Below are 24,474 nucleotides of genomic sequence, written 5' to 3'. Positions count from 1 at the left end.
TGCAAGTGGGCTTGGGTGCTCATGGAAATTTTACCCAGCCTTCACGTGCCTCCTGTTTTGAGAGGCTATTTTGTTGTGTTTAGGCTGTTATCTGCACAAGTAAAATGCATGAAAATCCTCCTGAACCCCCAAATTTCCCATTTTTAGCCCAGAGCACAGGAATTGTCATATCCTGAATTGACCAGTAGAGACAAACAGAGATGATCTCTAGTAAAAATCACAGAATTCTAGTATGGTTTGGGTTGAACCTTAAAGACCTTGTTCCAAACCCCTGCCATGGGCAGGGACACCTTCCAGTAGAGCAAGTTGCTTCGAATATAGAAAATAGCTCAGAAAATACCTGTGATTTCATTTTTTCTTTATTAGCTTGCTGCATGTGGGTGCCAAGAGGGAGTCAGACCCATTCCTACTATTAAGTGTTGCAATCCATGTTTTGCTCTGTACAGACTAAGGTATTGAGCCTGGTAATAAGGGGTAGAAAACTAAGAATCCCAACCTTGAGTTCAAGCTGTTACTGCTCCTGACTGCAAACATTTACGTCAGGTTAGTTCATTTCAGTTTGCTGCTTGTAAATCTGCTCGGGCTTTTCTGGGAAAATTCTGGGTCACAGATGTACCTTGTCTGCTCCGCAACACAAGATCTCAGGAGTTACATAAACAATAGCACATGACAAGGTATGGCTGGACCAGATGTCCACTGCCTCACAGGGTTAAGCAGAAAAGTTTAAGCCAAGTGTCAGTGATATTTCAAGTTATGGGTATTGCTACACGAGTGCTTAGAATCACAGAATCATGGTTTGGGTTGAAAGGGACCTTATTTGGTTGGACTTATTCCAATCCCCTGCCATAGGCAGGGACACCTTCCACTAGACCAGGTTGCTCCAAGCCCTGTCCAACCTGGCCTTGTTTATTGTTGTTATTATTTTAGAAGCAAATCCACAGTATTTTTCTCAGCAAAGGACTTTCCTTTCTGCAAGAGACTGATGGCATGCTCATGTCTAGATGCCAGGGCTTCCTTTAGCCTTTATTTTTCCTTATATTAAAACAAAATCCATTTAGAAGAGTTTAATAGTGGCCATTTCCTTTGGAGCATCACTTAGTTCCTCTGTTCCATGCAAAATGAAATTATGATCTACAAGCTCTGGCTGCAAAATGCAAACAAGCAAGATACAACTCATCAGTTGTCCAAAGCCACACTCTGTGTTAGTCTAGAATCTGTTTGCATGTGAACAACTAAAAATAGGTTGGTGAGAACAACAAAAATGGCTTAGCAGAAGGTGGTAGCTTCTTCAGCTGGGTGACACCAGTTTGAAGCCAGCAGTGGCACAGGCTGGGGCTCAGGATGCTGATGCATCATCCCATGTAGCCCATCATGATACAGCGCTGTGGTCCAGGACCCTCTCTGGTTACTCATCCAGCCGTGTTGTTAAACTGGACCAGGGATGCTCTTTAGGATTTTGAAGGCTCAGTGTAACACTGCTGTGCCATCCCTCCTTCTTCAGACTGCAGAACTGGCTGTGTCAGCCCGGAGCTCAGTGACCTTGGCCCGCTCCCAGGGAACGCACCTTTCCCTGGTGTGGCAGAAAGCTCTTAATGACGATCCCAGCTTGAGAACCTCCCCGTGCCAGCTGTGCAGCCCAAGGACCGCTCCGGGGAGCGGGCTGTGCGTGCCAGAACGCAGGGATAACCGCCCGAAGAAGGAAATGGTGTCAGCCCCGCACTTTTCCTTTCACCGATGGCTCGCAGCAGCTGGCGGTGGGGGAGGACGCGGCCGCTCCATCCATCGCAAGATGCTTCTCCCTGGAGCCGCGTCCTCCCCGCCCGCTTCCGGCGGGGCGGGGGGTGCGGGGGGGTCCGGTCCCGCCCTTCCCCTCCCATAGGGGCGGCCGGAGCGCTCTCCGTCCCCTCCCTCCATCCCTCCATCCCTCCTCCCTCCCTCCCTCCATCCCTCCCTCCCTGCTTGCCCGCGGCGCCGGAGCAGCTCCCGGCGCGCCCGGCTCGCCCATGAGCCTGCTCGGGAGCTACCGGAAAAAGCCGGGCGGTGACGGCTATGAATCCTTGCAGCTCGTGGACAGCGGTGCTGAGCGCGGCGGGGCCAGCGCGGCGGGGCCGGGGCCGGGCCGGAGCCCCGGGCGGCAGCAGCAGCAGCAGCCGCAGCCCCGCGCCGAGGGCGGCAGCACCATGGACAGCTCAGGTACGGGCGGGGCGGGCTCTGTCGCGATAGTGGGGGGGCCCCGCCGGCCTGGGGGTGGCGGCCGGGGACAATAGAGGGCCCTTTGTCCACGCGCGGGCGGTGGGATGGAGGGATCCAGCGCCTCACCCCCTGCCAAGGGACAAAGCTTGTTCCGAAGCTAAAATGGATGGGGTGCTTTGGGATCTTTCCCCAACTGACTTATTTCCCAGAATCATCCTTACTTTTTTTCTTTTTTTCTTTTTTTTTTTTTTTGCCCCCCTCCTCTGAAAAGCACTCGTCAAACTGAGTTGGATTAATTCTGGTAGATGATGCACTGCATGCACCATTTTTTTTAATCAGGGAGTAAAGGGACCAGATGGTCTTTATGGCTGGTAATGGGATAGAGAGCTCTTCACCTCTAAATCACAGGTTCAAATTTGCCTGGATGGCCAGGAATCGAGAGTACCCATCTGATGGATTTGAAGTGGTCCCTCGGAAGGAACTGGCTCTGGTCCTGGTTCATTGGCTGTGCATATCTCCATGAGCATTCACAGCCTTTGCAGAGAACTTCTAAATCTCAGACTCATCCAAGGAAACACCCTGTTTGGTTGTGGGAGACCACATATGATGTCCACTAGTTAGAGCAGGGTGATCTTGCAGCATGGAATCATAGAATCCTGGAGTGGTTTGGGTTGGACCTTAAAGCCCATCTTGTTCCAGTCCCTGCCATGGGCAGGGACACCTTCCACCAGCCCAGGTTGCTCCAAGCCCCGTCCAGCCTGGCCTTGGACGCTTCCAGGGATGGGGCAGCCACAGCTTCTCTGGGCAACCTGTGCCAGGGCCCCACCACCCTCACAGGGTTTGACCCCATTGCTCTTTACCCTATCACTACAGTTCCCGATAAAAGCTCCTGTACTATTCCATGAAGGACAGGGTGGGCCCAAGGCACTCCACAAGCACATCATCTTTGTTTTAATGTGATAACCTCTTCTCCAGGGAATAAAAAACCCTAATGAGTCGTGGCTGGGCTTAGGCGGGGAGAGTCTTACTTTGATTTTTGTTTTAATTTCTCTGTGATAAGACTCAGAATCTCAGACTGGTTTGGGCTGGAATGGACCTTAAAGCTCATCTCATTCCAACCCATGGCAGGGATGCCTTCCACTAGTCCAGGTTGCTTCAAGCCTCATCCAGCCTGTCCATGAACACTTGCAGGGTGGAGAGTCATGTTTTCCTCCCTCCCCACCCTTGCCATTTGAATTTGTTTTCAAGATTCTTTTAGGGCTTGTCTTTGTTTTTTTAACTTTTTTTACTCCTGGACTTCAGAAATCTGTTTGAATTTGCTGCCACAATATCTCTGCTGCAATTGCTCGTAATCACAGGATGTGCCAGCAGCTCCTTACTCACAGTAGGCTGCTGTGTTCCAGTGGTTTGGATTCTTCCATCTGCTGGGATGGTTAGATGTTGTGGGCAGTTTAATACCTATCATCAAAGCCATTATCTGGATGAGTTCTTAGAAGTGCAGGGACCGGAGACAGGAGTGTTGTGGGAGGGAGTGTTCACACCCAGGCAGGTGTCAAGCCAAGGCTTTGTCTCACATCATCTTGGTGTATAATCTCACTGTAGCTATTGCAGTCATTCTCTTTGCTTTCTTCAAGCCTGTCCTCTCCCTGCTGAGCAAAAAAAAAAGTGCTCATGGACAGCCAGAAAATACCTTTATTTACAGGTTTTGTGCAATATTAGGATTTCCACAATCCAGCTACTACGATTCTGTCCCAGAGCATTAATTGTATTAATGGCCTCTATCAATTTCTAGGATGTTCTTCCCTTAAACACAGGAGCTTGATCAAGGACTGTCTGTGGGATCTGGAAGCTGATGGTTTAGAGATCTGTATTAATCAGAGTTTGCTTCTTTTAATTCACTCTCACTGCCTAAATTTTACAGGTGCTGGAAACAACACCATTGACATTTAAGCAGCAACAAACGTGAGGCCTTAATGTGGCCCTTGATTTGTGTTTACAGGATACTTTTTAATACCTTCTTTTTTTAATAAGGACTTTTTGGTGGGGGTTCCTAAATCTTCACAAGAAATTAAAAAAACCTCTATGTTGAGTGTGATGCTCTGAACTCCATCCTTGTGTCTGCCTTGTTCATCTGAACACTTTATGCTGATAAATGTCTAATTTCTATCAGTTCACCGCAAAGCCATTTTTCTTTGCCAAGTATGAAATCACAAAAGCTTAAAGAACCACATCCACCCCTCAGGTGGGCTTGTGAATTCCAGTGATTTGGTAATTGAAGTTGCTCATGAGTGGTGGGACATGATTTATCTTTCATGCAGTCTGAAGATGGATGGTTGGAGTGGGAGGGGGATTAGGGAGCAGTCTGAAGATGGATAGTTGAGGGGGGGATTAGGGAGCAGTGTAAGAGAAAGACAGGAAAATAAGATGGCTGGGATTTTGGCTTAATAGAAGAAAGGAAAAACCAACACCAACCCCTGTGTTTTGTTGGTTTTTCTTTCAAGTAGAGAATAGATTCATATTATAAATACTTCAGAATCCTCCCACAAATGATGCCAAAGTTGAAACACCCAAAATGGGCAATGGTAGAGCACATTTCAGTTGGAAAAAGAGATCTGAATTCCTTGTGAAGGAGAAGGAGATAAACTGGTGACACAACAGTGGAGGGGAACTGTACTTCTGGGTTTTCGTGGGCAAGGGAGCCTCCTCTGAGTAGTTAGGGGTCAGACCCTGAAGGTGAAATTCTTGAGGTGCCCTGGCCAAATCTGAGCTCTTTATGTCCTTCCCAGTTGCCTGACTGTCCTTATGTTTATTTTTTCCCCCTGATTTTAACTAATGGTTTCCTGTGGGGTGGAACAGCTGCTGCCTGAGCTATCAAAGTGGCTGTTGGCAACTGAGGAGTGGAACAGTCTGGAGGTACAACTGTGTCACCAGAGGATGGGGGACATTGAGACCATCAAGCCCAATCATTCCCCAGCACTGCCAAGGCCACCACTGACCCATGTCCCCAGGTGCCACATCCACATGGCTTTTAAATCCCTTCAGGGATGCGGACTCCAACACTGCCCTGGGCAGCTGTGCCAGGGCTGGACAGCCATTTCGAGGAAGAAAATTTCCCTGATATCCAATCTGAACCTCCTTGGGTACAACTTGAGGCCTTTTCCTTTTGTCCTGTCCCCTGTTCCCTGGGAGCAGAACCCAACCCCCACCTGGCTCCCCCCTCCTGTCAGGGAGTTGCAGAGACCAAAAAGGTCCTCCTGAGCCTCCTTTTCTCCAGGCTGAACTGCCCCAGCTCCCTCAGCTGCTCCTGGTGCTCCAGACCCTTCCCCAGCTCTGTTCCCTTCCCTGGACATGCTCCAGCCCCTCAGTGTCTCTCCTGTTGTGAGGGGCCCAGAATTGATCCCAGGATTCAATGTGGCCTCACCAGTGCCAGGGACAGGGGGATGGTCACTGTCCTGGTCCTGCTGGTCACATCTCTGCAGTTAAAGACCATCCTCAGTGAAGTTAAAGAGTTGGACAATCAAACCTTCCTCTTCTCTCCCCACATGTTAAATTCCCTCTGCACCTGGGTGTTGCTCTCTGGGCACAGGAAACCGCCCTTTGCTGTGTGGGAGATGTGTGTGTAGGTTAATAGTGAGCAACTAGAGATGTTGGCTGGATGAGGATTTGTGCTGAAGGCCAAGTACTGGCAATTCTGGGGCAATTTGCTGCTGGTTTAGCAAATGTGGCTATATTTGCTGTCTCTGCAGTGACAGTACCTCACATGAGCTGAGAAAGTGGGCTCACGTTGGGTTTTTCTATTAATTTCTTTAAGCTAATGCAGAGTATTAGACCTTAAAGCATCCTCTCTTAATGCAGACTCACAGTGTCATAAACAGCTTCTTACAAGGAAAATAATCAGAGGTTACAGCTTTGCTATAACTTCCCAGTGCTTCTGATTATTGGCATAATATCCTTTTGGATTGGTCTTGCTTTGTGTGGAGAGGGAAAAGAAACAAAAGCCAGGAACCAAGAGGATGGTCTGTGTGGGAGGGGCTCACTGCTGGAAGGCAGGATCTCCTCATGGCTGGACAGGGAGCTGGCCCAGAGGGGCTCTGACCCTGCCATAGAATCTCAGAATGGTTTGGGTTGGGAGGGACTTCAAAGCTCATCTCATTACACCCCTGCCATGAGCAGGGAGACCTTCCACTATCCCAGGTTGCTCCAAGCCCTTTCCAACCTGAACTTGGACACTTCCAGGGATGGGGCAGCCACAACTTCTCTGGAAATTCCATCCCAGCCCCTCACTGCCCTCACAGGGAGGAATTTCTTTCCAATATCCCATCTAACCCTGCTCTCTGGCAGTGGGAAGCCATTCCCCCTTGTCCTGTCCCTCCAGGCCTTTCTCCAAAGTCCTTCTCTGGCTCTCTTGGAGCCCCTTTAGGCACTGAAAGGGGCTCTAAGGTCTCCCCCAGGTCGTGTCCAGTGGCTGTCTGGGAAATTCCATGGACTATGCTAGATGCAGTATAGGAACAGGATCACAGCACATGTTACTGTGTGTTACTGGTAACTGCCAGTTCCTCCAGAAAATGTGCTGGACTTGGGTTGAAGGTTTGAGAATGGAGGGAAGGGAGGATCAAAGAGAGACTTAAATTGAAGCTGAAGCTCACAGGACACAAAACACTGTGAGTTCAAAAAGCAGATTCCAAGAAGAGCACCAGTGTAGCACTGCTTTTGTCTCTTTATTTTCAAGTTGCTGGAAGTGCTCACAAGATGAGAAACAGGCAGTGAAGAAGCAATTTATTTGGGTTTTTGCTGTGGCATTCAATACTTTCTTAGCATTCTTCCAGCTTTCTTAGCAGCTGGCTGAGCACTGAAAGAAGAAGAGGTTCTAGGAAATAAGACATAAAAGTAACAGCAAGAATAGATGTTATGAAAGGGAAAAAATCTCTTTCTGTGCTCTTCTGTGGTGTTTATAATCTAGATAATATAGAAAATAGCTGTTGAACACTTGGGGGACAGACTTGCTTATGCTTCCTCAGGCAGAGTAGCTGCAAAAGAAAAGCATTTGAAATAAATTGCAGGTGTTGAAGTTGAGATTTCTTCAACTGTTTTACACTTGCAAACATAATCTCTTGTACTCTGGTGATTCCTTTTCACTGAGTCAGAAGAGAGACATCTCCATGTCACTGGCACAGAGACAAAGAGCGGCGCTGACAATGTTGTCTTGTGTTCTCTCCTCGCTGCATTTTCAAATGGGGAGGTTCAGTTTAACAACTCTTTTGTTTGCTTGGTGTGTTTTGGACACTTGAATGATTTGGTGTTGGCAGGAGTCTTGTCTTTTTTTAGTTGTTTTGACAGGGAGGAGAAGCAGAGAGAATGTCGATCAAACTCAAAGACTGATTTCATGGTTTGTGCTGGTGGCCCTGCCTGCAGTTTGTTCACTGTAGTACGAGCTTCACAGGGGCAAATACATAACAAATGGAACAAATTTGGCAGATACTGGGGGTAATTCCCTTACTCCCTCCCCTCTCAATATCACTGCTCTTCTAAAAAAGGGAGAAAATCCCCCTCTTTTTGTAAATCCTCTGCATTGTTTGGTTGATAGCACAAGCAGCACTCCTTAGTTACTATTTCTCAAGTAAAAGCAGAAATACCTTAATTCTTCACATTTCCATGAGATTTACATTTAAGCAGTCTCCAATGAACCTTTGAATAAAAAGCCTTGGGCTCATGCAATATTAGTTCTACAGTTTTGTCATAGCAAAGCACAAAAAGAGATTCCTGAGCTCCTCTACCCTGCGATGTGCTGCCAGCGGCTCCCAGCGCTTCCCAAGGGAGGTCTAGGACCCCATGTTGCCCAACAGCAGAAGGAACACACAGAACCATGGAATTGCTCACATTGGAAAAGCCCTCTGAGACTACCAAGTTCAACCCAGGACTGCCAAGGCCACTACTGACCCATGTTCCCAAGTGTCATATCCACATGGCTTTTAAATCCCTCCAGGGATGGGGATTCCACCACTGTCCTGGGCAGCTGGGCCAGGGCTGGACAGCCCTTTCCATGGAGAAATTTTCCCAATATCCAACCTAAACCTGCCTGTTTTGAGGCTGTTTCCATCTACTCCAGGCAAAAGGCCTGGATAGAGCAGTACCAGCTAATTGCTGGAAAGCTGCAGTAAAAAAACCAAACCCAAACAACAACAAAAAAACCAAACCCAAACAACAACAAAAAAAGCCCCAACTACTTCCTCAGTTGAATAAATTATTTAAGATGTGATGCCAGGGATGTGTCTTGTGCTGATTGCCAGCTTAGGATGGGCTTTAAGGTCCCTCCCAACCCAAACCATTCTGGGATTCTTTTCTACACTCTTCTGTTGGAGCTGGCTGCGTTCTGGGGGACTCACCTCTGGTGAATCCAGCTTTTCCCTCCTGCTCAAGAACTGCCGGGTCTTGTCTTCATCAGCTGCACTCTTAATACACTTCCTGCTAAACAGCCAAACCACACAGGGTTTGGGGATGAGAGATAGCACTGGTTTATAATCTCATGTGATTTGGGATCTGATGAGCCCTTATCTTGCATTAGGCTCCTTGGCTCATGATGCATCTTCTGCTTCCCTGTGCCCCTAGAGAGTCCAAACATCATTATAACCTGATCTTAAGCTTGTCTTTGTCCACGCTGAAATCAATTCCAGGAGCTTTAACCTTTTTTCTTGGGGATTACACTCCCTAAAGCAGCCTTCCACTTGCACAGTGGTTCCTTAAAGTGTCAGGATGAGTGAAACCTGGGCTTGGGGGTCTCGGTGATGGGATTATTCAATGATTGGAGGCTGTTCTGTTGCTGTTGTCCTGCAGTCCTACTCTGCATGTGTTTGGATGTTTGTTTTTATGGAATAACACTTCAAGATATCTGTGCTCAGCCTTGTAGGGAATCTAACTCTACTAGGAATCTGGGACAGTGGTGGAGGAGGGGACAGATGAGACTGGTAGCTAAAAAATAGGAAAAAAATGAGTCTTCAGGGGGGATGTGAGTCTGAGGAACTTTCCAAGTAATTTCTGCAGGTAGAAGAGGTTTCTTTTCCTGTGAATGCCCCTTAATTGCTGTTTTAGCAGCCTCTGCTGCTGCTGATTTCTCCCCAGTCCCTTTGCAAAACACCACCAAGTGACTGTTAAAGAGTTGATGTAATTATGACACTTGGGCAACGTCTGATCTAAGAAAGGATTCAAATGCCTGTAACAGCATAGATGGTTTGGAGAATTTGATTAAATATGATAAATCTTAGCTGTCCAGATGAGAGGTATGAGCTGGAAGGAAGGTTTGGGCTTCAGGACACTGAAGTTGTGCTCTTAAAACATAGTTAGAATCAGGGAATCACTGCTCTGGATTGGGAGGGACCTTAAAACTCATCCAGTTCCACCCCCTGCCATGGGCAGGGACACTAGATCAGGTTACTCCAAGCCTAGCTGGCAAATGAAGCCCTTGGATCTCACTGGATCCAAGGAGCCAGCTGCCCAGAGATTTGCAGTTAGAAACTCCTGCCACCCTGCCCCTGGACACAGGAGTTTAAACTCCTCCAGTGACGTCTGGATTGTTTTGCAATCCCCTGAGAGATGGAATGTGGGGAATGGCAGGAGTTGGGAATGCTGAGAGTACCCAGGAATCTGTGACTGTTGCTCTGCCTGGGTCGTTTTGGCTGTTTCTCCATTTTTTGCACACAATATCCCCCCATACATGAGGTACCTACACGAGGATCCTCCAATAACGGTTGCTGCAGGAATTCCTGCCCCAGGGCTTCTCCTCCTCCCCTCCTCACACTGCAATGCCAAGGGAAAGCCCACAAATATGATGATGGGGTTGTAGCAGCTTTCTATCCCTTAATGCTGGTGGGAAAGCACATCCCACATTCCCAGCTCTGCTGGGAGAGCTGCGTGTGGGAGGAACGTGAGCTGTGCTGCTTCTCCGCTGGCTGGCGGGGCTGATGGGGGAGGCAGAGGCACAAATAGTATCTTTTTTTTTGTTGAATGTTCCTTAAAAACAATCCAGGCTTTGTTGTTAAGGCCACAACAACAGCAGCCTCGACTTCTTTCAGCTCAGGGAACTTTAAAAGGGCCATTTCTGCCAAGGCACAGGGTGATCTCCACTGTGCTGCCCTCTCACACTGTGCCTGGGTAAGAGTCTCAGGGGATAAAACAAGCAAATAACCATTCCTTCCTCCCAAAAATAATTGTGAGGAGGGAGATTACTGCAGAGAGTAGCTAAAAACTTCCAGAAATGTGGAATTTGGGACATATAGACAGTAGCAAACAAGTTTTTTCTCATCGTAGTGTCAGGATCTTGTGGTACCACTGGAAGAGAATACAGAGGGGTATTTAATACTCCTGAACCACTATTTTGGGAGAGCAGGAGGTGAAGGCTTTAATGCTTTTCTACATGGCAGTGGGTGTTGGAATGAGGTGGGCTTTAAGGTCCCTTCCAACCCAAACCATTCTATGATTTTAAGGTAAGGAACAGGGAATTTTTATCTCTTTCCTCACTCCATCCCTAAAGAAAGCACAGGCAGTAGCTCTCTGAGCAAAAATATATAATTTGACATTGAAGGTACTGTTACATATAGTTTGGGCAGACTGAGGGAAACCTGCTTCCTTTCCTATGGTTTCATGTCTGCTTTTTGTCTGCCCTTTACAGGCAAAAAAGGTCTGTTTGCTCTTGCTAAGTAACCTGTGAAACACAGTCTTTCTCTGCTGATCTTCAATTTCTAGACGTCTTGCTTTCACCTCCCTGCTCTCAAGCTCAGAATTGCTTCATCAGCATAAATATTCAGACTGACAGAGTCTTAAATGCCTTTTAAATGTCGGCTCATTTCCTCCCTGGTTCTCTGGAGAGCTGGAATTCATTCCCTGTGGTTGGTAGGGTTTGTGGGTTGCCTGGGGCGTGGTTGGTGCTCAGGTACCTCCTCAGACAGACGAGGACCACAGTGTGCAGATTTTGCAGGGAAAGCTTCAAAATTAGGAGCTTCTCACTTGTTCCAACCAGTGAGCATCTCCATCAGCTGGTGGCAGTGTGTGACCCTTTGGTTCTGGTCCCTCTGTGGTCCCCTGCAAAATCTCTGGCTGCAGGTGATGGTGGCGGGGCCGAAATATTCCCCATCACTCAGAGTCACACCTGCTCCATTCACCCATTTCTGGCCCCAAACCCCAGTATTTAAAGCTGGACTGGCCCCAAATCCCAGGATTGAAAGCTGGACTGGTTTAAGTGTCTTTTCTTTTGAGGATAAGCACAAACACTACTCATCAGACTGCAGCAAGGGGATTTGAGGTGAGAGTTCCTCTGTGGGGGTAGGGAGGAGGTGGGTATTTCCCCTCTGAATACAGCACAATTTCTTTCCCTCTTCCTGTGCAGAAGATGCATTTCCTAGTCTGGCTGATACATACACTGATGGATTGGCCCTATTAAGGGAAGACAGCTGACAGTGGGTCTCTTTTGACAATAACAACAAGTATCAGGCTCTGTAAGCTCCCAACACCTCAGAGCTGTCCTGGGGAAGCACTGCAGGTGCTGGTGTAGCACCTGTGTCTTTGGTGAGCAGGTCATGGTAGGACAGCAGGCAGGGGAACCACCCTCAGCCATTCCGTACAGGAGCACCTCCCTCTGCACTCCCCTGGTGATCACAGCCTTCTCCTCTGGAGCTTTCTCTGCCCTGGGAAGAGATGTTCTCCTCCTGCACTGCACATCCTTGCCCTGGTACTCTGTAAAATCAGCCAGGAGAGCACTCAAGTGCTTTAATTAAGATTTCTATGCTCTCCAGCTCCCATCCTGTACAACACAAGGCTGATGCTGTCAGCAAGGGTTCTTTTAGCTGGAATCCCATCCCTTGGCTGCTGTTGAGGAAGGAGCATGCCAGGATGCTGCTATAGGATGTTTTAGTTTGTAAGGAAATGCAGCAGGTTGTTGCTGTATTTGGTGGCTACTGGAGGTTTATTCTGAACACAGAATAGTCTCTTCTCAGGGGAGGCATTGGGTCACAGCAAGTCCTTCCACCAGAACAAATCTAAACTTCACCTCATCAACCCAATGGATGAAGTTGCCTCTTGTCCACATCGCCCCAGTGACTTGAAGCACCTCAATGATGTCATCCTTGCCATCACTGAACAGGGCTGGTCAGGAAGAGGCCTCTTCGCAGTAGAACCCCCAGGTTAAAAGTTCTTGGGTTAAAAAGGAAAAGGCTGCTATCAGTAAGTGATCCCACTGAAATGTGTGCTACAAATACAGGTCAGAAGCACAGCTCTCACTGAGCCTTTTGAGGAGCATCCAACAACTGGGTGAACAAAGGGTTCTTGTTCTGCAAGGAACAAGGTGCCTCTCATTTACATAGAGGCTGATTCTCCATAGTGAGTCTTCCAGGCAGCAACTTCAACTCCTGTGGCAGCTCCTGCATTGATAACTTGCAGCAAACTATCTCCATGCAGATAAGATTATGAGCTCCTCTTCCTGACCTACCAGAGCCACAGAATCCTGGAGTGGTTTGGGTTGGAAGGACCTTAAATCTCATCCAGTCCCACCCCTTACCACAGACAAGGACTCCTTTCACTATCCCAGGTTGCTCCAAACCCTGTCCAACCTGGCCTGGAACACTTTCAGGGATGGGGCAGCCACAGCTGCTCTCGGCAACTTGTGCCAGGGCCTCACCTCCCTCACAGCCAACAATTCCTTCCCAATATCCCATGTAACCCTGCCCTCTGGCAGTTGGAAGCCATTCCCCTTTGTCCTGTCCCTCCATCCCCTGTCAAAGTCCCTCTCCAGCTCTCTTGGAGCCCCTTTAGGTGCTGGAAGGTGCTCTAAGTTCTCCTTGAGAGATGCTTCTGGGGCCTGTGTGGGGTCTGTGAGTTTTAATTTTGGCTTTGGTCACAGCATAAACAAATAAGCACCTGGGATGCAGTTCCTGGTGGGATGAAGGAGAAGGAGGGGGTGTCATGTGCCTTGGGCACTTCATTTCAATATATAATGTGCCCTTTGCTTTTGTGCTGAGGGAAAGAATTGTTTCCCTCTTCTGGGTCTGGTAGGAAGATTTTTCTGAGCAGGGAAATGCTGTTGAGCTGCTCACTCACCACCTGACCAAGCTCCTGGTGATCACCTTATCTGCAAGAGAAACCTGACCCTCCTTCCTGCTCCTCCAGAGAGGGAGCAGCCACTGGATCATCCCTTCCACCTCAGGGAGTGTCCATGGTTCTTCTTGTGCCACAGGTCACAGTCTCTGCAGGTTGGCCAGGGGTTCAGGGACAACTCAGCTGCTCTTTTCTCAGGACTTTCATTCTCAATAAGAGCAAACAAAGCTGTCACTGAGCACGGCTCGGGGAAGTGCAGTGGCAGTGGTGGTGATGCCTGTGAGGTGGCTGGTGTCCAAGGAAGATGTGTGGGATGTGGGGCTCAGCCCTCCCTGTTCTGGTGCCATCTTTCTTCATTAGCCATCCTTTCTGTTCCTCTGCTTTAGTGTGCACAGGAAACTTGCAATTAATGGATTCTTTTAGAAATGCAGTGACATTTTAATTCTCCCTGTTTCTCCTCCTCTCTCCCTTTTTTTAAATCTTCAGATGGATTTCTAAAGATTCTAGGTTTTCAGTACTCTTGAAGCCTTTCTGTCCTTTCCTACAGCACTTCCAACTGTAAGAATTTGTCCAGAGCCATCAGCCCTCTGATCCCTTTGTCCCCTGTTCCCTGTTCCAAGGTACCACCTTTCTGCCTTCCTTTCTGTTAAAAGTTGACCTGCAGAACTGAAAGTGCCTTTTGAACATCTCCTCCTCCTTCCATCCCTGGCTCTTCTAACACAGAGTAACATGAAAACAAACTTTTTGAGGAGAGATCTAACACTGATTCCATACTTCCAAGACGAGTTAGTTTGATTTTTTCTTTCTCTTTTTTTTTAATCACATTTGAAGTGAATACTTGCAAGTACTTTGGCAAAAGACATATCACTGTGCCTTGAGAAGGTATCTTCTGTTCTGAAGCTGGCAGAGTGCAGAGGAAAAGAGGTGGCCTCTAAATTTACCAGTCTAGCACAGGGGTGAAGTGCATGTGGATCATGACATCAGAGTGCATTAAGCACTGGGGAATAAATAACATCACTTTGCCCATGAATCTCCAGTTTAAGGATTTATTGATATCTCACTGCAGGTTTGAAAGGGTAAATGCCATTTAAATGGGTCTGGTAATCTACAGAGTAAATCAGTAGGAGCATTTTTAACGGGATTTTTTCATGTTTCTTAACATTCTGAATGCCTCTAGAATATTTCTTTTGGTGATGATGATTATTCGAACAATATTTCAGTAGTGTGTATCTAACAACGCTCACGGACCTGCTCTAGAACCAGACATAATGAGGTAACAAATGTATATAACTAATGTAGTTAAAATTTGTTAAAATCAAAATAGTTGAGGCCTAGTAAACAGACAGCAATTTTTTTAAGTAGTCAAGAGCTTAATTTGTAGTTGATAAGCAATTAAAATATCATTTTATCATAGAATGATTTGGGTTGGACAACCTTCAGTCATCCAGCTGCAGTCAAATGTATATTTGTATATACATAGTGTTGTATAAACTAGTGAGGGCCTTTTTCTTGTCCCTGTGGAGGTGGTTGTTGGTTTGGTCTTGGTTGTGACCAACAAATCAGCTTCATGCTGAAGAGCTACTCTTACGTTGGGTTGTCTGGAGAGGTGAGGGAGCTTAGAATCAGAGACTGGCTTGGGTTTGAAGGGATCTTAAAGGTCACAGAGTCACAGAATCAATTAGGTCAGAAAAGACCTCTGAGATCATCAAGTCCAACCTATGACCCAACACCACCTTGTCAAGCAGACCATGGCATTGAGTGCCACATCCAGTCATTCCTTGAACACCTCCAGGCTCTACCACCTTCCTGGACAGCTCCTTCCAATGTCTAATCACCCTTTCTGTGAAGAATTTCTTCCTGAAGTCCAACCTAAATCACCTCTGGTGCATCTTAAGACTGTTTTCTAAGCTCAACTGGCAAGAATGTGCCATCCCTCATCTCTGGGAAATCTTGACTTTGATGAGTAAACCCACTTTTCCCCTTGCTTGACAGAGCCCCTGTGAATATGTTGAGTCTGACCAGAGTAATGGGATTGTTGGCTCTGTGGGTTTGTTCCAATCAAGTGATGTTGCCTTTGATTTTGTTGTACTTGAAGGTGCCTCATCACCAGACATGGAGTCCAGCTATGGGGGAGGCTTGCTAGATATGGTGAAAGGAGGAGCAGGGAGACTCTTCAGCAATTTGAAGGATAACCTGAAGGATACCCTGAAAGACACATCTTCCAAGGTCATGCAGTCTGTTGCCAGGTACAGTACAGCTGAAGCAGGTAAAACCACTGGCTGCAAAGTGCCAGTCCCAGCTGCCACCTGAATAGCACAGCACAACTCCCAGGGAACACAATGAAGGAAGGAGGTGAAAATCACAAGTGGCTTCTTTGATTCTGTCTCATAATTGGTATTTGACCTCAAGGAAGCAGGAAATACAAAGTAAAACAATCTAAGCTTCATAGTAGATGAGCACCCCCTTCCCAGTGCAAGTGGAGCACTTGGTCTCCAATTCCTGGAGGATTCCCTGCGGGGTCCTACTCAACTACCACTTGAATATTTTGTCACTGAAAAGTGGCTCATATCGATGCCCTCCCTTGAGGCTCTACTTGCTGATGTTCCCATCACTAAATCCACCTTTTGAATCTAAGAAAGGGCTGAGGTGACTTTGGTGACTCTGCTGGCATGCTCCCCTGTGCTTGGCTCTCTGCCCACCTCCAAGGGATACGGGGCTATAAGAAATTAAAGAAACTTAATGCATGCAAGACTTCAGAGGCTTTGAGGGATCTGCAAAGTGGCAAACTACCAGAGATTTCTCCTGAAAACTGGCACTGAAAATTAATGACAAAAGGGAAAAGGGACCTTTTTTGCAAGTCCTTCAGTCAGTTAATTGCATGTGTAGAGAGGAAGGCTGGGTCACTGTCTGCAGGAAGCCATTTGCTCCTTCTTCTTAAGAGTTATTTTTAAGATCATTTTTCCTTGTTTGATAAGCAGATTTTTGTGGGAAAACACTTCTGGTTCCTCTAATGTGCTGCTTTTGTAATGTCTGTCTCCTGATTTGTCTTCTTTTAGCTACACTAAGGGGGAGCTGGATATTTCTTACATTACCTCAAGAATCATAGGTAAGTGCTGCTTAGTGAATAAATACAACCTGTGGTACCCCAGAATTACATAAAGACTCAGCCTGGCTTCTCCTTGCTTTCCTAGTGATGTCTTTTCCGGCTGAAGGCGTGGAGCTGGGATTCAGGAACCACATTGAAGATGTGAGGACGTTTTTGGATTCCAGACATCCCGACCACTACACCGTCTTCAACTTGTCCCCCAAATATTATCGCAGTGCCAAGTTCCACAACAGGGTGAGTGTCTCCCAAGAGTTTAACAGGAGGAAGGGGTGAAACTCCTTGGGAAAAGGGGCACCAGGTCCTGTTTCTGAGCACGGCAGAATGTAAGAAGATGATTAAGGAGTTAGAGGTGTTTTTAAGCTGCTGTGGTGGTTTTGGGGTTTTAGCTGATGCCTGGGATCACAGGGATTAAAGAGCTGGAAAGTTCAGGGCATAATTCTCATGTCAGAAAGAGGCACTGAGTGGAGTTTGCACTGCTCTGATCTCATACAGAGCTGTTAGAAGCTGCTGAAGAGAAATAAAGAATAAAATGAAAGGCCTTTGAAAGAAATTACCAGTATAAGAAGGTAGATTATTTTCATGTTGAACAATCCTGTGCTTTAAACAAGTAGGAGCCCTTAGCAGGCAAAGCACAGGACTGGAAACTAGTTCTAAGGGACATTTTGGCTCTTGTGACTTTAAAAACCCACCTCCACTCTGTGGCCCAGTTTCCCTCTCTAAAACCAGAGCAGCATTATGGGAGCATTGCGAGGCTCTGGTTCATTAATGGCTTTTAGAGGAAATCTCTATGAAATGCTACTGGTGAAATGCAAGATTAGATTTAATCTTTCCAAAAACTTCCTGTTCTTTCCTTCTCCCAGAAGGGACTGATGTGTTTTGGTTTTTGTTTTTGGTTTTTTTTTAAATTTCTAACTTTTTGTTGCCTTCAACAAAAAAGCCAAAAGCAGTTGCCAGGCTTAACCCTCAGTCAGGATAAATTAATCTAACCTATAAGCCTAATTTAATTTTAATTTGAGGTATAGCTGAATTTACCTTCAGCAATTGCTCTGATCACCAGAAATCACTCACTCATGAAGCAAATTTCTCAGAGACCTTCAGTAAACAGCCATGACTTCAAAGATGAATAAATGAAAAGGAAAGACTAATTAAAAGATATTAAGGGCTCTGAATCTTCAGTCTTGATTGGTTCTGGTGCAACACTTGCTGTTGGTGGGTGAAGGAAGATCCAACTACTTCTGAAAGCCCAGCTTTAAACTTCTATTGTTATATGATCTGTCTATAACTCCTCCAATCCTAAATATTACCTACTCAAAATCTTAGCAGGTGACTTTGTACATCACTCTCAAAACATGACCTGGTGTTTTGGAACCATTGCCTTGATTCTCACAGGAAAAAAAATGATGCATCTTTTAATAAAATATTGTACTTTCAAGTTATGAGCTAGGAAGTACTGATTCCAAGTATTTTACATGAAAATGAAGGTGCATAGCACAACACATGAAACATTTATAAGGTTGGACTTCATATATATTGTAAAAGATACTAATGGGCCATCAAGGAGGTGAAATCACCTTCAGAGTGTTTTCTGCTGTGGGTGAAGATGTCAGGATGAAACTTTTGAATTCCTACACTCTTTAAAACTGTTTTGTTCCTAAGATCAAAGTAGGTCACTCTGCTGCGTAGTGGCACAGGAGGGAGATGAATTAATGTCCTGCTGGGCTATTTTCCTGCCTGGATGTGGCTGAGTGGATCACAAAGCCCCAGGTGCCCAGTCTATCAAGGAGGACAAGGGACTATGAGTGGTTAGTGAGGCACTGGGAAAGGCTGTCCAGAGAAGCTGTGGCTGCTCCATCCTTGGGAATGTCCAAGGCCAGGTTGGATGGGGCTTGGAGAAACCTGGGCTAGTGGAAGGTGTCCCTGCCCATGGCAGGGGGTGGAATGAGATAACTTTAAGTTCTCTCCCAAACCAACCCATTTTATGACTCCTCACACTGAGACCTTGCTGTGCTCTGTTCTCTCTGTGTCCCCAACAGGAAAGGAGAGGAGAGCTCACATCTGCCTGAGGAAGCCTGAGCAGTTTCAAAACATGTAACACAAATATAACATTAAACAAACTCAAACTTCAAAGTCCCTGATGGGTCACATTCTTGGCACTTGCTGCCCTACTGTTCAAGTAAAACAAGCTCTGGCTGCTCATTCCCAGAGCTCTAGAAGAATTCCTGTTACTTTTCCCCAAGGTTGTGTGTCATGAGTGGTGGGGAGGTTATGTTTGATGTAAACAAAATGCTACATAGAGCGGATTTAATTTCCTAATTGCCAACCAACAGGCAGATGTGTAATTATAGGCAACATAAATATATAATTATGGACTGTTGGGAAATGTATATTATTTACTAGACAAGTGATAATGACTTTTCCAGATGCTTGACAGTGTGTTGGTGTGAGGTTTGTTCAGAAGATCATCAGTGAAAGGGTCATTGGTCATACTAATTCTAAAAGCGAAAATGAAGGATGTACAACAGCAGGAGTGAGACAAACCACAACTCTTGAGACAGGAGAGGGTGGGGGATGAGTATAATGCTGCAGAGAGGGTAAACAGGGAATGGCTATTCCCTGCCTTCCAAACTTCGAGCATGGTTTGACTCATTGGGTGGTTTCTACAACACAAACCTGCACTTGGTCACCAAGGGCACAGCTGAACTTTGGGATATTCTGGAGACCAAAAGCTTTCATGAGTCTAAAAAGTGATTAGATGAATATCTAGATATTAAATTAGGCAAAAGTCTATCAAATGTTAAGCAGAGCTCTGCCAGCAGGATGGATGCCTGGGTTAAGCAGTCCTGCCAGCTTGGCCTATCCCTGCATCCTCTGGGAGTCCTTGGAGCTGTCACTTGACACAACACACAGCTTAGTGGTTCTCTGGTTTGAGTCAGGATGCCTGGTTCTGCTCCAAGATGTTGTGCAGGTGTAAGACAGAACCTTGAGCACAAGTTTTATGAAACCTGGAGCTCTTCCTTCCTCTGAGAGATAAAACAGGTATGGGAACCATATGTGTGTTTAAGAACATCTGGGCAGATCATCTCCTTCCTTCCCTGTTCTCATTAAGCAGGATCCAAATGTCAGCCGAGAGAGAAAACCAGTTCTTTGTCTGAGGACAAGCCTCATGACATTTCTCCTTTAAATTTCTTCTAGCCAGAAATGCCTTTAAAAAAAAAGATATTTTGATTAAAACCAGATGAAAGGGAGGTGTCTGTCTAAGGCTATTTGATGTGCTGCTTGAGACTGCAAGGACTGTTCTAGAGATAAGTGTTATGACTCAGAACTAGTACATTGATGAATAGTAACTAGATATACTTTAGGATTTGTGGTTTTTCAGCTCTAAGGAGTCATTCATTTTTCTGGCTCATGTATTAACTATACTTACTCAGATATGATTTTTTTTTTTAACAGAAGATTCCCTTTCATCAGCTTAATATCTGTCACATTAGGGCTTGGGAATCCTACGACACAAAACGACTGAGAACAACAGATGCTCAGTACCCTTTGCAAATCAGAGCAGTAGTTTTTAGGGACACGTTGTACAAAGGCTTTAGATATGGCAGACATCAATGTGAGACTGGAGCATTATGAAAGGGCCACTCGAGATAATCTGACGTGGAATGTAAATTTTTAAAAATGTGCAGTCAGGACCAACACATCAGTTTTATGTTATTTGACTGAGAATGCTTTTTTGTTTGCCTCCTCATCATTCATGGAAATCACGTCGCAGAATTATGCGTGGGGAGAGATGGAGCAGGTTTCAAGCACATAACTGTAGGTTGTAAAAGGGAAGTAGGTTTCTGGGGAGAAAGCATTTGTAAAGCAGGCCTGGCTTAATGCTCTTACAAAGCTGTTTTTGTTGCTGGTGCCCTTCCTGCAGGTGTCTGAATGTAGCTGGCCAGTCCGACAGGCACCCAGTCTGCACAACCTCTACGCTGTCTGCAAGAACATGCACAACTGGCTGCAGCAGAACCCCAAAAATGTCTGTGTCATCCACTGCATGGTATGTACAGAGTGACCAAAAAGTCACCACATGATGAGCCATAAGTCATATTGCATGTTTGGAGTCTGTGTGCAAGGAGGGAGACAGCTTCTAAAAGAAAAAGGGATGTAATAAAACTCATAGAGAGGGACATCATCTTCCATGTGCAGCTGTAGAGATAAGCTGGGAGGGGTAACACTGAACAAGAAGCAGGAATGCAAAGCTGGAGAGGTTACAATTGTTCTAGCAGTGAACTGTAGAGGTGATGAGGAGCAAAAACGTTTGAATTTCACCTGAGAACCTACTCTAAGAGTTGTCAGGCTGCTGTGATTTGCCCAGTTGAACAGGTTGTCCAGAGCAGCTTTGGCTGCCCCATCCCTGGAAATGTTCAAGGCCAGGTTGGAGCAACCTGATCTAGTGGGTGGTGTCTCTGCCCATGGCAGGGGGTGGGACTGGATGGGCTTTAAGGTTCCTCCCAGCCCAAACCACTCTGGGATTCTATGACTTCACACTTTATTTTAAGTAGTCGCAGGAGAAAACGGAGCCTCCAGACTGAAGGCTGATGGAAATTGGGCAGAACACACATAGATGGCAATTCTGTCAGACTGTGAATCTGAGAATGTGGAAGTCTCTTGCTATCAGTACTTGTCAGGCCTGGCTGAAGCAGCCCAGCTGCCTTCTGCTGCTCTTTGTGCAGCGCAGCTGAAATGGTAAATCCCTCACAAGGGTTATTCAGCACAGGGCAAAGTGTAGATGGGCTGCAGGAGAGTGGTGTGATTCTGTAGGACTAATCTGTAATTTACCCCGTACAGCCTTTCATACTGACAGACAGCAATGCCCAAAAGCAGAGTTGTGTTCTGCTCCTGGAGCCTAAATTAAATCCAGGAGGCTGTCAGCCCTGATCAGCATAAACTGGGAGGAACGGAGGAAATGACTGATCCCAAATTGCATAGACCTCACATATGAGTCTGGCATTTCTGCCTTGCACAGCACAGCCAGAGGCTACCAGATGTAAATTCCCTTCAAACAGAGAGGATAGAGCACTTGATGCCTCCAGTCCTGGAAATTAGCTCAAGAATCAAATTCCTTTACTGTCCTTTGAGCAATGAATATCAGGATAATGCTGTAAAGTATAGGGAGTCCTTTCCAACACTAACAAGTCTGCAGAAGCCCACTTGGTTTATGTGAATCTGAGAGATCTTGTCAGAAGCAATTGAAGGGGCTAAACCTTAAAAAAGGGAACAGCCTGTTAATGTCAAGCAGGTTCCCAGGGTCTGGGTCAGCTCTAGCATGGCAAATCCTACAGAAAATGGCTGGAATGCCTAAAAGGTGCCTGAAATAAGAAATTGGTGAGGCCCTGGCACAGGTTGTCCAGAGAAGCTGTGGCTGCCCCATCCCTGGAAGTGTTCAAGGCCAGGTTGGACGGGGCTTGGAGCAACCTGGTCTAATGTAAGGTGTCCCTGCCCATGGCAGGAGGTGGGACTGGATAGGCCTTAAGGTCCCTCCCAGCCCAAACCAGTCTGGGATTTTATGATTCTGTATAACTTTTAACTTGTGTCAGACTTTGAGGGGGACTGCTTGCCTGATGGGGCAGTAGCTTTCCTACTTCTTCCTTGGAAATGAGTTTTGAGTTCTGGGATCTTCTGTCCCCTCTGACACGAGGGGGACATGAGCTGGGTGTCATGGTACTCTGGCAGGACTGAGCAGGTTCTCATATCCATCACTGTGCCATGAATATCCAGACCTGGATTTTGGTGGAAGGGCTTTTTCTTTTTGTTTGGTTCACCAGAGCTGGGATAGAGTCCACATGACTCATCACCTCCTACATTCCTGAGTATAGGAGGGACTCAGGGCACTGGGGATACACTGATTTTTTCCTGCTCTTTCTGTATTTTTGGTCCATCAATCTGACTCATCCTACTCATCATACTTTCATCCCTAATCACCCTGAAAAGCCCCATAGACCTGTTAAGGAACATTCTGTAGCTTGAGGGCTGTGGAGGTGTTTGGGTGAGGGAGCCTCTGGCTGGATTTTTTTTTATGAACTCTTCCAGGATAATTCTCTTAGACAAGTACCTGCACATGTGGGATGGGTGTACACTGATCCCTGTAGTCACTTCCAGGCTTATGTTTGAAATAATTGTAATATTACAGTTTGAGAGCAGCCATGAAACACCAACATTTGCAGATAAAATGTACTTATGGGCTTTAAAACCAAGCCTAAACCATCCTCAGCTTTGGCTGCTCCTTGGATATTACCTTAACTTTGATCCAGGCCAGTGTCACTCACTGAAGTCCTGGATATTAAACAAATGACACAAAACAGAAAAATCCTCATCAGCTGGTGGTCTCAATCCTAGTCGTTCTGGACAAATGATTTTTTATGATTTAAGGAAGAGCTGAAATTCTAAGGATTTGTCTGATACTCACACACTTTTCTCTCCCTGCCCCTTCTGACAGGACGGCCGTGCAGCCTCAGCAGTTCTGGTCAGCGCCATGTTCTGTTTCTGTCACCTCTTCTCTAGTCCTGGCCCTGCCATGCAGCTGCTGAACACAAAGAGACCTGGAATTGTACTGTGGCCATCTCACAGGAGGTACAGGATCCTGACTAAACTCTATGACGTGTATTCTTCATGGTAAAAACTGCCCAAGTCCCTGTCGTGTGTTTTGGCACTGTGTGCTCAGCCCCAGGCTGAGACAGACATTCAGACTCCACTTTGCTCCTCAGAAATAAGCAGTGAAGTGGTGAATGCATGCTGGAATAGGTTGTCCAGAATGGCTGTGGGATTGCTGTCCTTGGAGATTCCTGGTTGGGTATTACCCCAGCATATAATCCAGTTCTGAGATAGAGTTGGGAAGCTGGTCCTGCCCTGAGCAAAGAGCTGGAAAGGTGAACTTCAGCTGTCTCTTCCAACCTGATTTATCCTATTATTTCAGTTGAAGATGTCCCTGCCTGTTGCAGGGGGTTGGACTAGATGACCATTAAAGGTCCATTCTAACCCAAACCTTCCTGTGATGAACCTGTGGTTAACAGGGCCTGGGTGAATCCCTCTCCTGCGTCAGCCGCATCCTTACAGAAACAGAGGTGTGGGTTTTGTGCCAGCTGCAAGGATGCTGGAGTACATGGAGTACAATGGCACTTTCACTGGATTGCAAGGTAGACTTTGAGTATGAAATGGAAATTGGTCACCCGGGATGGCGATTTCAGCACTGGCTTTCTCTGCCTGCAGGTACATAGGATATATTTGTGATCTAATAGCAGACAAGCCCATCATTCCTCACTGCAAACCACTCACTATCAAGTCAGTCACCCTCAGCCCTGTCCCCTGTTTCAACAAGCAACGCAACGGCTGCCGGCCCTTCTGTGACATCCTCAGCGGAGAGACCAGGATCCTCACCACTGCCCAGGAGTATGAGAGGATGAAGTGAGTTCTGTGACCTCCTCCCATACGTAGGAGCTTCATTTTGCTGGAATATGTCTAATAAATTTGTCAGGCTGACTGATAAATGAAGATATTAATCAAAATTAATTGAAAGTTAGTGCTTAGTGTTGAAATAAAAAGCCAGAGTGAGTCTGAGGTTGTCATGTGGTGGGATTGTTCAGTGCTGTGTTGGTTTCCCCCCTGAAATAATTTTGTTTTAACTCACCCTAACACCAAGCAGAGCACTGAATGCTCCTTCTCCCTGCTTGCCCTGAAGGAGATGACAGTTTTATGTTGAGCCTGATGATGGGTGGGAGGGACCTTAACTGTGGATTTCCTTCTCTTCCCCTCAAAGAGAATACCGTGTGCAAGAAGGGAAAGTCCTAATTCCACTGGGAGCCACTGTCCATGGAGATGTCGTTGTTTCTGTCTACCACATGAGATCCACCATTGGGGGACGTCTTCAAGCCAAAGTAGGAGCTTGTTTAACTTCTCTTGTGTGGTAGAGGCAATGTGAGGAACCAAGAGGTGGCTAAACATAGGACCTTGATAATTTGCCTGATTATATGTTGGAAACCTTAATATTCAAGTGGCAGAGTGACCAGCGAATGTTTTTGTCTTCCTCATTTGTTACTGGTGCTGGTTGCTGTAGA

At 46.4% G+C, this 24,474-nt stretch overlaps 1 protein-coding gene across 4 annotated transcripts in view; it reads left to right on the top strand.

The window, feature by feature from the left end:
* Nucleotides 1–24,474, top strand: part of DNAJC6 (DnaJ heat shock protein family (Hsp40) member C6) — a 44,512-nt gene that overhangs the window by 7,351 nt on the left and 12,687 nt on the right. For 2 of the 4 annotated variants that reach the window (XM_064664955.1, XM_064664954.1), the window contains exons 1-8: nucleotides 1,989–2,193; nucleotides 15,368–15,518; nucleotides 16,329–16,378; nucleotides 16,464–16,612; nucleotides 20,298–20,420; nucleotides 22,860–22,993; nucleotides 23,630–23,824; nucleotides 24,177–24,294. In XM_064664955.1, coding sequence (XP_064521025.1) covers nucleotides 2,004–2,193; nucleotides 15,368–15,518; nucleotides 16,329–16,378; nucleotides 16,464–16,612; nucleotides 20,298–20,420; nucleotides 22,860–22,993; nucleotides 23,630–23,824; nucleotides 24,177–24,294 — 1,110 coding nt within the window. In that variant the 5' untranslated portion in view covers nucleotides 1,989–2,003. Of the gene's footprint in view, nucleotides 1–1,988; nucleotides 2,194–15,367; nucleotides 15,519–16,328; nucleotides 16,379–16,463; nucleotides 16,613–20,297; nucleotides 20,421–22,859; nucleotides 22,994–23,629; nucleotides 23,825–24,176; nucleotides 24,295–24,474 lie in introns of those variants that run through there. The other 2 variants (XM_064664957.1, XM_064664956.1) reach the window with 2 other exon arrangements.

Source organism: Pseudopipra pipra, chromosome 9 (assembly GCF_036250125.1).
Source record: "Pseudopipra pipra isolate bDixPip1 chromosome 9, bDixPip1.hap1, whole genome shotgun sequence".
Taxonomy (NCBI): Eukaryota; Metazoa; Chordata; class Aves; order Passeriformes; family Pipridae; genus Pseudopipra; species Pseudopipra pipra.
Note: the sequence above shows the minus strand (reverse complement) of the source record. Positions and strands in the feature narration are given on the sequence as shown.